At 45.2% G+C, this 14,590-nt stretch overlaps 1 protein-coding gene across 1 annotated transcript; it reads left to right on the forward strand.

The window, feature by feature from the left end:
* Nucleotides 1–509: 509 nt before the first annotated feature.
* Nucleotides 510–14,296, forward strand: CNEP1R1 (CTD nuclear envelope phosphatase 1 regulatory subunit 1). Its single transcript, XM_002721341.5, has 6 exons — nt 510–678; nt 1,621–1,692; nt 4,762–4,835; nt 7,609–7,718; nt 7,834–7,888; nt 12,956–14,296. The coding sequence occupies exons 1-6, from the start codon at nt 654–656 to the stop codon at nt 12,995–12,997; spliced, it is 378 nt and encodes a 125-aa protein (XP_002721387.1). The 5' UTR covers nt 510–653; the 3' UTR covers nt 12,998–14,296.
* Nucleotides 14,297–14,590: the final 294 nt, after the last annotated feature.

Below are 14,590 nucleotides of genomic sequence, written 5' to 3' on the forward strand. Positions count from 1 at the left end.
GTTATAATCAAATACACCTGTAGTCGATCCGTACAGACTTTTTTGAAGTTACAGGTATTGGGCTTTTAGCGGCCTCCTTTATGATTTGCGACAGTTGGATGACGTGAGAAGAGAGTGAGCAGGAGAGAAATGCCATAAGTAAGGAAAGCCACTGTTTGGGATCCGGGTTAGTTTTGCACATATTTTGTCTCCCCTTGAGTTCCCTGAGGGCAGGGCCGGTCTGTAGATTTCTGTATCCCTCGTTTGCAACCAGAATATTGCTTTGAAGGCAGCGAGCACTCAATATCTGAGGAGTCAAAGAACCAAACAGAACAGACGACGGCGGGCTCGGGCAGGCTGCGGTTCCTCCCCGGGGCAGCAGGCGGCGCCAGCGTCACACCAGCTCGGCCACCGGTGGCTCTTGGCCCCTCCGGCGAACCGTCCAGCGCAGGGCTCCCTACGGCTAGAGCGGACGTTAGCCAATAGAAACCCGTCTTAGTTGGAGTGTCTGGCAGGCGTGCCCAATGAGCAGAGCGGGTCTAGGTAAGGGGCGGTGCGACGGGGAGGGGCAGAGGGAAGCGGTTAGGGGTGGGAGTTGGTGCTGCGGGCCGGGTAGGGGCAGCGGAGCTGCGATGCGGACGGGGCCGAGGCGGTGACCCGAGCTGCTCCTCGACATGAACTCGCTGGAGCAGGCGGAAGGTAGGGTGGGCCGCGCGGAGCCGTCCCGGGTCTCCTCCCAGAAGCCGGCGGCGTTCCGGAGGGGCTGCAGTGGCCGGGACCCCGCCAGGGGGAGAGGAGGCCGGGGAGGATGGGGAGAAGGCAGCGGGGCGCTCGGGGGGCGCAGGGCCCTGCAGGGGCGGCCAGGTGAGGCCGTGCGCCGGGGACGGCTCCTGTGCGTCCTCCATCCCCCCAGCTCGGTGCGCGGAGCTGCTCGCCGGCTTCTGCCTGCCTGTGTCCGTGAGCACATCGCACAGTGTGGAGCCCTTGTCCATTTTGTCTTCATCTCTCTCTGACCTGCCGCGACTTGGGTAGCCTTGGTTCCCAACCGTGGCGTCCGGTAGCTGGTGGGCTCGGTGTTTTAAAGTCCAGAAAACACCCCTGCGGGAACGGTAGCCCCCTCCCCGCTCCGTCTGCCATTCAGAGAGGCAGCACCTTTGGGCGCCCCTGGCCGGGAGCGAGACGTGGCCATTCCGACGGCTCAGGGGAGATCACCTGTAACCCACCCCGAGGGCCAGGGCAGCGGCTGCCGCCCGCCCGCTCTCAGCGCCCAGAAGCCTCGGAGACCGAGCGTGGCCGTGCGCTACACGGAAGGGCTGGAAGCGGGCCCCAGCTACCTGCCGTCCAGGAGACCTGGGAGACCGGCACTCGCTTGCACCTGCTCCAGCAGAATGAAAACGCGACCTCATCTCCATCCTCTTGCGGGCAGCCCCCTAAATGCTGGCTCTGGGGCCCGGTCGGGATCGCTGCTAGTGTCCCACGTAAGCAAACGCTTATGTTTCATGAAGCTTCTAAAAGCGAGCCAGGTAGCTTTCTTCGTGGACGAATAAACCGCGCCGTGGCCGATGCGGGCTGGGGTCTGAGACCTAAAGCAGTGAGGGTCTCAAGTCCCGCGACTAATGGAAACGAAATCTTTTTACCTAGACCTCAAGGCGTTCGAGAGGCGACTTACTGAGTACATCCATTGTTTGCAGCCGGCCACGGGACGATGGAGAAGTAAGTTGTCGAGTGTTTCTAGAGACAGACTAAGCTGGCGGTTGTGATACCTTTATCCCTAGGTAGGAGCCGTTTGCTCTGATGTAAGACCTGGTGAACAGACCCTAGCCTTGCTAAGCCGTACGCGCCTTTTTGTTGAGACAGCCTGTGCATTTATTTAACGTTGTAAACAGTGCGTGGTAAATGTTTTTAGGAAAAGAGATCGTAACTGGCCACCCCGTGAACATTCTATTTTGTTGGGTTTGAGTTTTAATTTTTTCCCTAAAATATGTGGATTTTTTTTTAAATATTACCACTTTGATAAAAACATGCAAAACAAAAATTTCAGTCGTGTGCTGGTTGTACAGGTTGCCTGCAGACTACTGAAATAAATTTTTTAAAAAGATTTATTTGTTTATTTGAAAGGGTTAGAAATGGGGAGAGACAGAGAGAGAGCTTCCATCCACTGGTTCACTCCCCAAATGACCACAATGGGTGGGGCAGTCCGGTCAGTAGCCAGGAGCTTCTTCCAGGTCTCCCACACAGGTGCAGGGGTCCAAGCACTTGGGCCATCTTCTACTGCTTTCCCAGGCGCATTAGCAGGGAGCTGAATTAGAAGTGGAGCAGCACCCATATGGGCTGCCGGCATTGTAGGTGGCAGCTTAACCTACTAAACCACGATCTTGGCCCCTGAAATAAAGTTTTATCAAGAAAAACCACATTAATTAATGCATACTTGAAAAGTTTAAGAAGTTACCGTTAGTTAATTCTTTTTTTAAGATTTATTTGTTTATTTGAAAGTCAGAGTTACACAGAGAGAGAAGGAGAGGCAGGGAGGGAGAGAGAGAGAGAGGTCTTCCATCTGCTGGTTCACTCCCCAATTGGCCACAACGGCCGGAGCTTCGTCGATCATGAGCCAGGAGCTTCTTACGGGTCTCCAACGTGAGTTCAGGGGCCCAAGGACTTGGGCCATCTTCCACTGCTTTCCCAGGCCATAGCAGAGAGAGCCGGATTGGAAGTGGAGCAGCCGTGTCTTGAACCGGCACCCATATGGGATGCCGGAGTGCCAGCCCTACCTTAGTTAATTTTTAACTGAGCTCAATGGTGCTGCGGTGAAGTCCAGCATAGAAACAGAACTTCCATTGTTACTGGCTGTGCATACATGCCAGGAGGCTGCAGATGTGGTTGGAGTTACTGCCCCCTTGGAATAATACAGTATAGGAAATGTGGGCGCACTGATAAAGTCATTAAAAAATGCCTTGCTGGGGCATAGCTGGTAAAACTACCACCTGAGGTGTCGGCATCCCATATGGGCGCTAGTTCGAGTCCCAGCTGTTCCACTTCCAATCCAACTCTCTGCTATGGCCTGGGAAAGCAGTAGAAGATGACCCAAGTCCTTGGGCCCCTGCACCCACGTGGGAGACCCAGAAGAAGCTCCTGGATCCTGGCTTCGGATCATCTCAGCTCCGGCTGTTGTGGCCATTTGGGGAATGAACCAGTGGATGGAAGATCTATCTCTTTCTCTGCTTCTCTCTCTGCCTCTCTGCAACTCTTTCAGATAAATAAAAATGTTAAAAAAAAAAAAAATGCCTTGCTGATGTGGGACCAGTCTTAACCCCCTGACTGCCGAGAGAGCAGCAGCTCTCACGGGAGACGGGCTTTGTTTCCAACTGTAAGTCAGCCTGAAGGACCGAAATAGCACCGTCAGAGTTAGGACTTCCGTGTCAGCGTTTCTTATTACATCGGCTAAGTTTTAGTCAGGCTGTGAGAATTCTGATTGGTTAGATTTCACAAGAAATGTGTTTTTCAGATTCTGTGGTTTACCTGGGAATTGCCCCCAAAACCATTTTTTTGCTTTGTAATCCTAAGATACAGATGACGCTTGCTCAATTTAGTCCAATTTTAAATCTTTGGAAAATGAGACAAATTTCAAAAACAGTGTTTTCTATGAAATAAATACCATATAAAAATACATCTGATACTGCCTGATTCATGGCGTCATCAGTGACACATAAATGACATTGGTTTGGTTGGTGTACTGGTAAAATAAGAGCATATACATGCGTTCCTTCCTAATGTAATTATTATGGTTTTGCTTTATTAAAAAACAAAAAAAGCCTGTGCTTATAGTATACCTATAAATATAGTATATTTCTTTCCGGAAATACAGAAGTATAAGAAATTGAGTTTAAGCTGGTGCAGCACAGAACATAATTGAGGGTTTTGATCCTCTCATTGAATACCTAGGAGGAAATTTTGAATGTGATTTACCTCTCATAAAAATGCATGACTAGGAATTTTAGGAGTTAACATTTTGCTGTACTTCTGTTGCTCTTTGAAACTTGATCTCCATGTTTGAGAAATGCACGCATCCTCAGGCCAGTCAGCCGTGGTCACCCCCAGATACTAACCAGGTCTTGGTGCCCAACCCCCTCTCACTTTTTAGTAAGACCTTTTTTTCTTAAGTTTTATGTAAGATCCCTGTAGAACTGTAACTGTAGCATAGTGGAGAGAAAGAGCTCTTTTCTAAGTTGTGCTAGAAGTCATTCCTGCTCTGGGTTCCTTTAATAAGATCCCTTAAAGAAAATCTGATACTGACTGGTGTGTCCCACGCTGACTCCACACTTTCTAACACTGACCTTTGTTTAATCAACAGCAGGCAGTTTTTCTGCAAAGCAAAATCCTTTAGTCAGAAGTTTCAGTGCATTCAAAAAGGAGTCTTTGTTTGGTTTGTTTACATTAGAAAATGGGAGGTTTTTTTTTTTAATTTGAGTTTACATGATCTGCAAAATTAGCACAAAGCATAGTAAAAGTAACAAAGTGTAGAATCTTCTACTGAAATTCTATCATCTGGGTTCTTTTCATTTTATTAGTCTTGTTCTAAGTCACGAGGGAGAAGAATCCTGGGTCTGTGGGCTCACAGTGTTGAAGAGAACTCCTTAAGGTCAGACCCCGCACTTCCTGAGTCCAGGCGGCGTGCGTTCTGTGGAATGTGGTGCTGTGTCCTCTGCCACTGAGCAGGAATTGGTGGTGGTGGAATCAAATCTGCAGGTGTATTTCCTTACTGATTTCATATTTACTTTTCACTAGTGCTTCTGATCGTGGTATCTGTCTGTACAGCTACTGGTGCCTGGAACTGGTTAATAGATCCTGAGACACAAAAGGTAGAACATTTTTTAAAATCCTTCTACTAGATTAAATGAGACGGTAGAAAAAACAGTAGCTTGTTAACTGTGGTATTCACGTGCTGCGTATCACTGCCACTAGCGATGGCGGGCATGAGGTTAAACTCTGCCTCCTGTTAACTTGCTGGAGGGAAGCTGGCTGGATGTTGTGGATTAGTATCTTTACAAGGGAAAAGGCCTAAGAAATACGGAAGCCTCCACTTACTTCTCTGTTTCAGGATGTGTGTGCAGGTTTTACATCTTTTTGTGTATCCCATTTTTGCTTATTTCAGTGTGAACATTCTCTGTGTTCTGCTTTATTCAGTCATCTTTTAAAAGTGATAAAACAACTTTTTCTGTGAGGCATCTCTGTTAATACCCTTTTTTTCATTCCATTAAACACTTGATCTAACTTTACAGGAAGCATACATGATAAAATAGCAAAACACAAGGGTAGTAAAAAGGACTAGATAAAACCAGAATGGACTGGGAGGTTAAAACCAGGAAGGGAACGAGGTCACTGATATATGGGCCACGTGGTCAAGCATAATCGCAAGAATTGAGTTAGAAATTCATTCTGGAGTTTCCAGTCAGTGACGTCACAGTTAATTCTGTGATGTTTCTCGTCTACGAGGACTTGTAAAGTTCCTTGCGTTAGCAGAGCTTTTCCTTCTTGGCCTTTAGCTCTAAGAAAATTTCCTCCTGAAGTTTAGTGGGAACACTGAGAGCGCTCCCAGCAGGCACTGTGTGAGAAAACCCCCCTGGCAAATGCAGGAACACACTTGGGTTTCTGGAGGCATCCCTCCACCAAAGCTGATAGACTGACTGTCTCATATTCCTACCCATTTCTGCTGACTCAGGTCTTCATTGCTGACTCAGGCTTTTGTGTATGTTTCCTTAAGATTTATTTGACAGGCAGAGTTACAGAGGGGGAAAGACAGCTCTTCCATCTGCTGGTTCACTTCCCAAAACAGCCAGGGCTAGGACCTAAGCCAGGAGATTCATCTGGGTCTCTGACGTGGGTGCAGGGACCCAAGGACTTGGGCCATCTTCCACTGCTTTTCCAGATGCATTAGCAGGGAGCTGGATTGGAAGTGGAGCAGCTGGGCCTCAAACTGGCACCTGAATGGGACCGGCAGTGGCTTAACCACAGCACCAGCCGCAGACTCAGGCCTTTTTGTTGTTGTTAGAGAAGCAGTAGTCTCCAGTTTCCCAGGGTGTTTTCTCCACAGCGAAGTTTTATTTAGATAGTTACAATATTATAATTTTCACAAGTCTTAATCCTCCCCCCCCCCACAACTGTAATTAAGTAGACTACTTTGTAACTTTTTAGGTTAAACAGAAGGAAAACCTAGCAGGAAGGTGTTCCCTGCTGTGTAGATGGCATTTCCGCCAGCCGCAGGTTTACCTGGATGTAGTCTCCCTGCCATCCCCTGAGGTGGGGACAGAAGAGGACAGGAGGCAGGGGAGGGTGCTGGTGGAGGTTCCTGTTAATAGAGGGATTTTGACGGCAGACAGGAAACTCTCCTGTGTGTTCCTTTGTAAAACCCTGATCTTCAGGCTGCACTTCTCTCATCTTCAGGGAAGAGTGGAAGGAGACTGGCAAGAAGATTGAAAAAGGTCTATCTTGGGAAATGAGCCTGTTCTAATTGGGAAAAATATAAGCTGATTTCAGCTAGTTGAGGTCTTAATAAAACACAGAATTAAATGTAATTTGAAATAGGCCCAAAACTATGTAGTTAATATAATTTTCTAAATTAGGTGAGAATATAACTATTAGCCTAAGGGTCGGCTCCTTACATTTCATTACTTAATAACCCCACACCTGACAAGAGTTTTAAGTAGCAGTTGTGTCTGGAACAGGGGCTGCAAACCCAGAAGCCAGTGGCCAGCCAGAGGACATGGAGGGCAGAAGGTGTGTGACAGAGCCGAGGGCCTGGTTAGTCCGATGCTAGTGACTGACCTCATTAAAATCAAGACGGGAAGCACTGCACCAGCCAGCACGGTGCAGGCCACACAGAGTGTAACAGGTTTGTGGAAGCTAAGCTCTCCTCGGAGATTTTAAGAAGATACAGTCCTCTGGAATAGTCACCTTTCTTTGGGATCTTAGGAACCTCTTCCAGCCTCTGATTTCTTTGGGGAAACCTAACCAGGACCATGCTGGATCATCTACTTGGTGCTGTTCTGTCTTGAAACACGAGGCATCCTTGACTGTCCTTAGCTGGATTCCGCGCTCCTGTCTGCACTGATCTGTCAGATATCTGTTCACAGAGGCTCTAAGTGCTTGTTTCTCTGTTTCTTCAGCAACACTTCTATTCCTTGGCATCTGATCGTGGTGCCCACTCTTACTGCAGTTGTGTGTCCTGACCTTGTCTATCCACATGCTGTTAAAATTGGGTCATGCCCTGTTTTCTGCTGTAATCTATCAGATTGGTTTGTACCCAGACCAGAAATCAGCTTTTTTTTTTTTTTTTTTTTTTGAATTCTAGTGCCAGCTAATTGGAATGTCCTGTGACTATCTGAATCTCAGTAATTTCAAAACGAAACTCATTTTTGGCTTCTGCAGAGAGGGAAGGTGACGCTGGAGCCGGGTCTTGGAGGGATAGCAGGAGTTGGCCAGGTGGAGGGGAGGGTTGTTAAGGAGGTAGGGTATGTTCAGAAGTGTGGCAGGAGGTGCAGATCAGACTGCGCCTGTTTATGTACAAGTGGAAAGGGAGAAGCCGGTATTCGTGGATATTTAACACTTCTTATGTTTCGGCCTTGTCTCTTACAGGTGTCCTTCTTCACATCATTATGGAATCATCCGTTCTTCACCATCAGCTGTATCACTTTAATAGGCTTATTCTTTGCTGGCATACATAAGAGAGTAGTTGCACCATCAATGTATCCTTTCCCACAGATTGGGTTTTATTCTTTGAATGAAATTAGAGCACCGTCTCTATAATCGTTAGAAGCTGACCCTTGAAATGAGAAGTTTTCTTTGACCACATTCATTCAGTATAGCTGCTCGATGTCGAACGGTATTAGCAGAGTACAACATGTCTTGTGATGATGTAAGTATTTTTTTTATTAGAAAATTGTAGACCTGCGTGAAAGGACCAAATATTTGGCATTACAAAAGTAGATGTGAATAATGTTTAGTCTGTGGAAACAGTAGTGGGACTGTACTTCATAACATGGATTCTAAGATAATTTTTGTATATTTTAACATCTCTGCAATCGAGCTGTGTCTAACAATCCATGGTTTTTCACTAATCTGCAGAATTGACAATTTAATCTTTCTTGGTGACAGGAACTCATGCTGCATTATATGATTGGAGCCATCCTAGAGTCAGTAAAAGAATGATGATTGTTTTTGGCCAGAACTGGCTCAGTGGATGTTGGTTTTATAAGCTGCTGTCTGTCTAATGTTGTTCTGTGTGTGCTATTTGTAAATGGAAGCATGGATTAACTTTTGGACTGGACATATGACCCGTGTTTTCAAAAGTAGATTATCTACCAGTGTGTTCTAAGTGTCTCACAAGTTTGATTAGTACCTTCTATTTTATTTATAAAAGTATTCTTACTTTTAACCTTGAAAACCATTAAACAAGTCGTACCTATTCATTATAGGAAATTAAAATGTAGGATTAGAGCAGGAAGAGGTCCGGGTCAGTGGTCGAGAATGTAGACCAGACACGTAAACTTTTCTACATTAGAGGCTGAGGGTGGTATTCATGTCAGCGAGAGGAAGACGCTCCTTGCTGGTGTTGGGGCGATTGGCTTTTCATTTGGAGAAAAGTTAGATCTCTGCCTCTCATCAATTAAAAAAAAAAAACGATGGGGCAGGTATGGCGGCACAGGGGGCTGCACTGCCAGCTGGCGTGCCTGCATCCTCTGTCGGCATGGCAGTTTTCCACTCCTGACCCAGCTTCCTGTTAACGACTGCACCTGGGAAGCAGCAGCTTCGGGGTTCCTGCCACCACACGAGAGAGCCAGACGTTCTTGGCTGCTGGCTTCAGCCTGTTCCAGCCCCAGCTATTGTGCCCATTTGGGGAGTGAACCAGTGGGTGGAAGATCGATCAGTCTCAGTCTCTCTTTGGCTCTGGTACTTTGCCTTTCAAAGACTGCATATAAAATAAACTGTAATATACACATCCCACTGTGAAAGCACTAGAAGGAAATATAAATAGTCTTGGGATAGAATTAAACCCATTTACAACATAAAGCAATGCCATATTGGAAAAAGTTGGATACATTTGATTATACAAAAATTTAAAACGTATGCATAGCAAAAGGCAAGAAATTAAGCAATGATTAGAAGAAAGAATTTGTAAGCTATATCGTAGAAGCTGGTATCCAGACTATTTAAAGGCCTGTTAAAAATAAGAAAAACACAAACCACCTACAGAAAAGTTGGGGGGAAAGTACAGTTTACCACAGTAATTAAAATAAACATGGAAAGACTGGATGACCTCACCCGTAATCAGGGAAATGCAAAGTAAAGCACTGAGTTTTCATTTGCTTTACCTTTTGGATTGGCAAAAGTAAATGCTTTGGTAACTCCAGGATTGTTAAATGGGTACACCCATAAACCGCTGTAGGAGATACAAGTTGGTACGGCCATTTTGAGAACAGTTTTCAGTTGTGTGTGTGTGTGTGTGTGTGTGTGTGTTTTGTTTTGTTTTGTTTTGTTTTGTTTTGTTTTTTTTGACAGAGTGGATAGTGAGAGAGACAGAGAGAAAGGTCTTCCTTTGCCGTTGGTTCACCCTCCAATGGCCACCGCGGCTGGCGTGCTGTGGCCGGCGCACCGCGCTGATCCGATGGCAGGAGCCAGGAGCCAGGTGCTTTTCCTGGTCTCCCATGGGGTGCAGGGCCCAAGCACTTGGGCCATCCTCCACTGCACTCCCTGGCCACAGCAAAGATCTGGCCTGGAAGAGGGGCAACCGGGACAGAATCCGGCGCCCCGACCGGGACTAGAACCCGGTGTGCCGGCGCCGCAAGGCGGAGGATTAGCCTAGTGAGCCGGGGCACCGGCCATTTTTTTTTTTTTTTTTTTTTTTTTAAGATTCATTTGTTTATTTAAAAGAGTTACAGAGAGAGGAAGAGTCAGAGGGAGAGAGATCTTCTATCTGTTGGTTCGTTCCCTAGACGGCTGCAATAACCAGGGCTGGGCCAGGCTGAAGCCGGGAGCCAGGAACTTCATCCAGATCTCCCATGTGGGTGGCAGGGCCCAAACACTTGGGCCATCTGCTGCTGCTTTTTCTAGGCCATTAGCAGGGAGCTGGATTAGAAGTCGAACAGCTGGGACACGAACTGGTGCTCTTGTGGGATGCCAGCATCACAGACAGTGGCTCTACCCACTGCTGCCTTGTGACGTAACCATTCTGCTTCTGCCCTTTTAAGGGGGATTGGGAGGAGACCACCACACAGGCCTAGAAGGGGGCAAGTGTAAGGTTGCAGTAGTAAGAAAATGGAAAGTCAAGTTTCTCAGCAGGAGAGTGGTAAAACAGACTGAGGTGCAACCATAATTTAGAAACCCAGAAGTCACTGCGTGTAAATTTACAGACGTTTGGCCAAGACTTTTAAATTTTTGTTGTTGCTGAGAGGCAGAGAGACAAGAGACAGAGCCCTCACCTGCTGGTTCATGCCCCAAATGTTTGTGACAGCCGGGGACTAGGGATGGGCCAGGCTGAAGCCAGGAACCCAGAACTCAATCCAGGTCTCCCGTACGGCTGTCAAGAACCCAACTATTTTGAGCCACCCCCTGCTGCCTCGCAGAGTCTGCATTAGCGGGAAGCTGGAGTCAGGGGAAGAGCCAGGACTAGAATCGAGGCACTATGATGATCAGAAAAATGGCTACCACAAGTGGAGGCTTACCCACTGGGCTGAGCCTGCCCAGCTCCTGGCCATTCTTGGTTCATTTTGACCCCTGCCCACAGTTCTCTGCTGTCGGACTATTTGAATAAATCCCAATTGATAATCTGCAAATATTTCAGCATATTAGACATCAGATTTTTATTGTTACATATCTGAATGTAAATGCACAGATAATTATCTAGAATAATTTACGTTAAAACTAATTTATTCTGTAGTTTGAGGTGGGTGGAAAGGATCTGTATCCTGAGTTTTTTATGATGTCATTGTATTATGTTTTATTAGTGTAACTAGAAAGATTTGTTTTTAACTTTGAGAAGATTTATTTATTTGAAAGTAAGAGTCACAGAGAGGGTGAAAGAAAGAGAAGTCTTCCATCTGCTGCTTCATTCTCCAAGTGGCCACAGTAGCCCAGGTGGGCCAGACTGAAAGCAGGAGCCTGGAACTTCTTCCAGGTCTCCCACGTGGGTGCAGGGGTCCAGGCACCTGGCCCATGTTTCGCTGCTTTTCCCAGGCGCATTAGCAGGGAGCTGAAATCGGAAGTGGAGCAGCTGGGACTCGAACCAGCACCCATATGGGATACATGCTTCACAGGCAATGGTTTAGACCACTACACTGCAATGCTGGCCTCAGAAAGATTTAAAATAAATTAAACCATGGATAAGCAAATAGTGATTTATTCTTATGATACAATACTGCTATCAGTTATAAAAAGGTACAGGGGCTGGCATTCTGGCAGACCAGTTAAAGCTGCTTCCTGCAATCCCGGCATCCCACTGGGCGCGTTTCTATCCCAGCTACTACACTTCCTATCCAACTCCCTGCTAATGGCCTGGGAAAAGCAGCAGCAGATGGCCCAAGTCCTTGGACCCCTGCTCCCACATGAGAGACCTGGAAGAAGCTCCTGGCTCCTGGCTTTGGCCTGGCCTTTGTGGCCATCTGGGGAGTGAACCAGCAGATGGAAGATTCTCTCTCTTCTTTCTCTCTGTCTCCTCCTCTCTAACATTGTCTTTCAAACAAAAAAGTAAATCTTTCTGTCTATAAAAGGGTTTATATTAGTGAAACATGCAGTAATGTGATGAAATTCAGACACATTGAATGAAGCAGGTGTAAAAGAAGACAGCACTGATGATTCTGTTTATTTAAAGATCAAAGACAAAGCCAATCTAGAATAGGTGGTTATAGGTGGTCAGAGAGTGGGGGTCCTGTTGACTGGAGCATGGAGGAATTCTGGGAGTGAATTGCTGTATAGCTTGATCAGGGTGATGGCTCACGAGTGCATGTTTGCCAAAACTCACACAAGTCTTGAGCATCTGGTATAGAAATTGTACCTTAATGAAACCGGAAAAATGAATATATCTGGGAATTACTGAAAGTTAAATGTCCAAAGTTTAAATGAAAGTTAGAATGGAATGGTAACTAGAATACCAGCAGTACTTTTGACCCGAGGAGAAAAACATTAATTAAAACCTCCTGGAATCTCACCAAACAGAATCACTGTGTTTTATAATTTGTTGTGTGTTCTCATTGACCTTTCATAAAAAGAAGCTGTTAAAGAGTGTTTCAAATTTGCTTCTTTGACCCAACAGTGGGACTTACAAGCTGCCACTTATGGATACCACAACAAATACAAGGGACTTTGTCTACTGGATCCCTGGCATTCACACAGGATCTGGCTTATAGTAGGCACTGAATAAATGCATTAATAACATTTCTACCTAGTTTCCTTCTGATAAATTCCTATAAGTGCAATTGTTTGGATTGTGGGCTATGCACATACTGTTATTCTGTATAACTATGACTCATGTTTACACAAAGTTATACCAATATGTACTAAATATACTTGCCGTGTGTGAGTGTCCATTGCTCTAACCGTCGGTTTACTTGTTAACTTGCGGAAATTAAAGCTTTTGTATGTTGGACAGGAGAAATGCTTGATCAGGTGCATCTACATGAGTATTTCTGTGTTGTAAAGCCTGTTTGGTAAGGGATAGAGCTGTATAGGGTGGGATTTTGTTTTATTTGGTGCATTGTCGGATTTCTAGGTAGCCAGTGGACAGGGAATTCAAATAAAGGCACGTGTGTGTTTTCAGGTAATAAATCAGAAGAATGGGCCACACAAAGGAAACTTTGGGAGCATAGCTGTTTAACCTTGACTGAGTATGAAGTATTCTGATTCCCCGCAAATACCCTTTAAATCTTACAAATCAGCGGCGGTGTTTGTAATAGAATTGTGTATTGACGTTTTTCCCTCCTTTTTACAGACAGGAAAGCTAATTTTGAAACCTAGGCCTCATGTTCAATGACAATCTGCACTCGTTGTTATGGGACTTAAAACAGCCTTTCTTCAACCAAGTGATGCAGCAACAAGCCATAAAGGACTCCTGTACGGTTGGCTGTGTGAAGGCCACAGCAGCGACTGGCGAGAAGTGTGCAATATGTGCCCAGAGTCTCTGGAGGATGCTGGTGACGCGCGCTGTCAGTGCTCGGTACCTTGGATCACCTGTGTTTCAGTGTTAGTGTCACTTTAGTACTTCAGACCCTGCGAAGGTTTTTGCAGATGAAGTATGTATGTGTGTTACTAAGTTAAGCTTAGAACCAGAACCTCATTCAGTTTTTATAATGTATTTTTGCAAACTACTGTAAATAGCAAATCAATGCCAATGTTCAACAAAGAGGAGACTGCTGTGTGGACTGTGTTCTCCTGCACCAGTATTTCAGGAACAGCTGCTTGCCACCCACAGCTCTTTCAAGCCGGCTATTATGTGTGCCTTCCATTCTTACACTTCTCTTTCGACCCAACTGCAGGAAAAACATCAGATTCAGCTTAGGCTGAGGGAAACGCATCTCCATTATGTCCGAAGAAATTATAGACGTTGCAAGAAGCAAATTTTGTTAAACCAGATATTGAATCCTGCAACTATTGTGGTTATATTTTTTAGTTCATTGTTTTCTTTGAAATGCTAAATGTACTTTATATTTTTTAATTTTAAGACCATCCCAAAGGCTTCTGAATATACAGGTTTAGTTACCAATTATGTGTTGTCTGAGAATTTGATCGTCACTGTTCTTGGTAGTTGGGTTTTATGCTGTGACCCTAGTGTTGCCCAGGTGTGACTGATTGTCCTGCTCCCTCACCAGGATGACATGGGGGTGGTGCCACAAACTGGAGTCTACAATTCTCACTGTTTAGAGAGTGTTAATGACATACTGTGTATGCATAATAGCCACGTGTACTATAATAGCCCTTAAAATTAAACTATTGGGATTGCTGTAAATATTTTAAAGTACTGGAGGTGCCTTTTACCAGTTTATTAGAAGATTTTGAAAAGGTTTAAATTATTTCATGAGCAATCTTTTAAATTTCATTTAATGTAAAGCTGAAAATTCAATAATAGGACAAAAACTTTTTAACAAGGCTGCCATCTAACCTATATGTGTTCATGTTGGCTTTCTCGTGTATAAAATTTTATTCTTTGAATTGCAGCAATAAACCCTCTGCTCCTAAGAAGTCTTATGAGGGTATTCTATATATTCTGCTATGTTTTATTTTCTGTAAATTTTGTAGGTAAATATGTGCATAAAAATAAATACTTTATATATAACTATGGATTGAGCTTTTCATTGTTTTCTTGTAAGTCTGTAACTCTAAGTATTTATTCAGACATCCTGCGCAAGTCAGGTGCTGGCTGCTTCTGAGACTGGCTTTGTCCAGTAGAGCAAGCCGTAAGTAGCAATGGTAGACAGTCTCATTTATTAGGCTTTGATTACTTTTAGTATGTCTTACTCATCACACTCCAATAACACTTAGCTCTTAATCAGGAAATGTGGGTTTTCTCAAGTTGTTCTTTATGAACTCGAGTTGCTACGTTTCCTGCAAGAGTATAAAGCTGAAGAGA

This window comes from Oryctolagus cuniculus, chromosome 18 (assembly GCF_964237555.1).
Source record: "Oryctolagus cuniculus chromosome 18, mOryCun1.1, whole genome shotgun sequence".
Lineage (NCBI taxonomy): Eukaryota > Metazoa > Chordata > Mammalia > Lagomorpha > Leporidae > Oryctolagus > Oryctolagus cuniculus.

Excerpts from the sequence above, each read along its gene's own strand:
- CNEP1R1 (XM_002721341.5), top strand. The coding sequence starts at position 654 with ATGAACTCGCTGGAGCAGGCGGAAG. Across the intron at positions 679-1,620 it reads CTCGCTGGAGCAGGCGGAAG|ACCTCAAGGCGTTCGAGAGG; the intron begins GTAGGGTGGGCC and ends CTTTTTACCTAG. Across the intron at positions 7,889-12,955 it reads ACAACATGTCTTGTGATGAT|ACAGGAAAGCTAATTTTGAA; the intron begins GTAAGTATTTTT and ends TCCTTTTTACAG.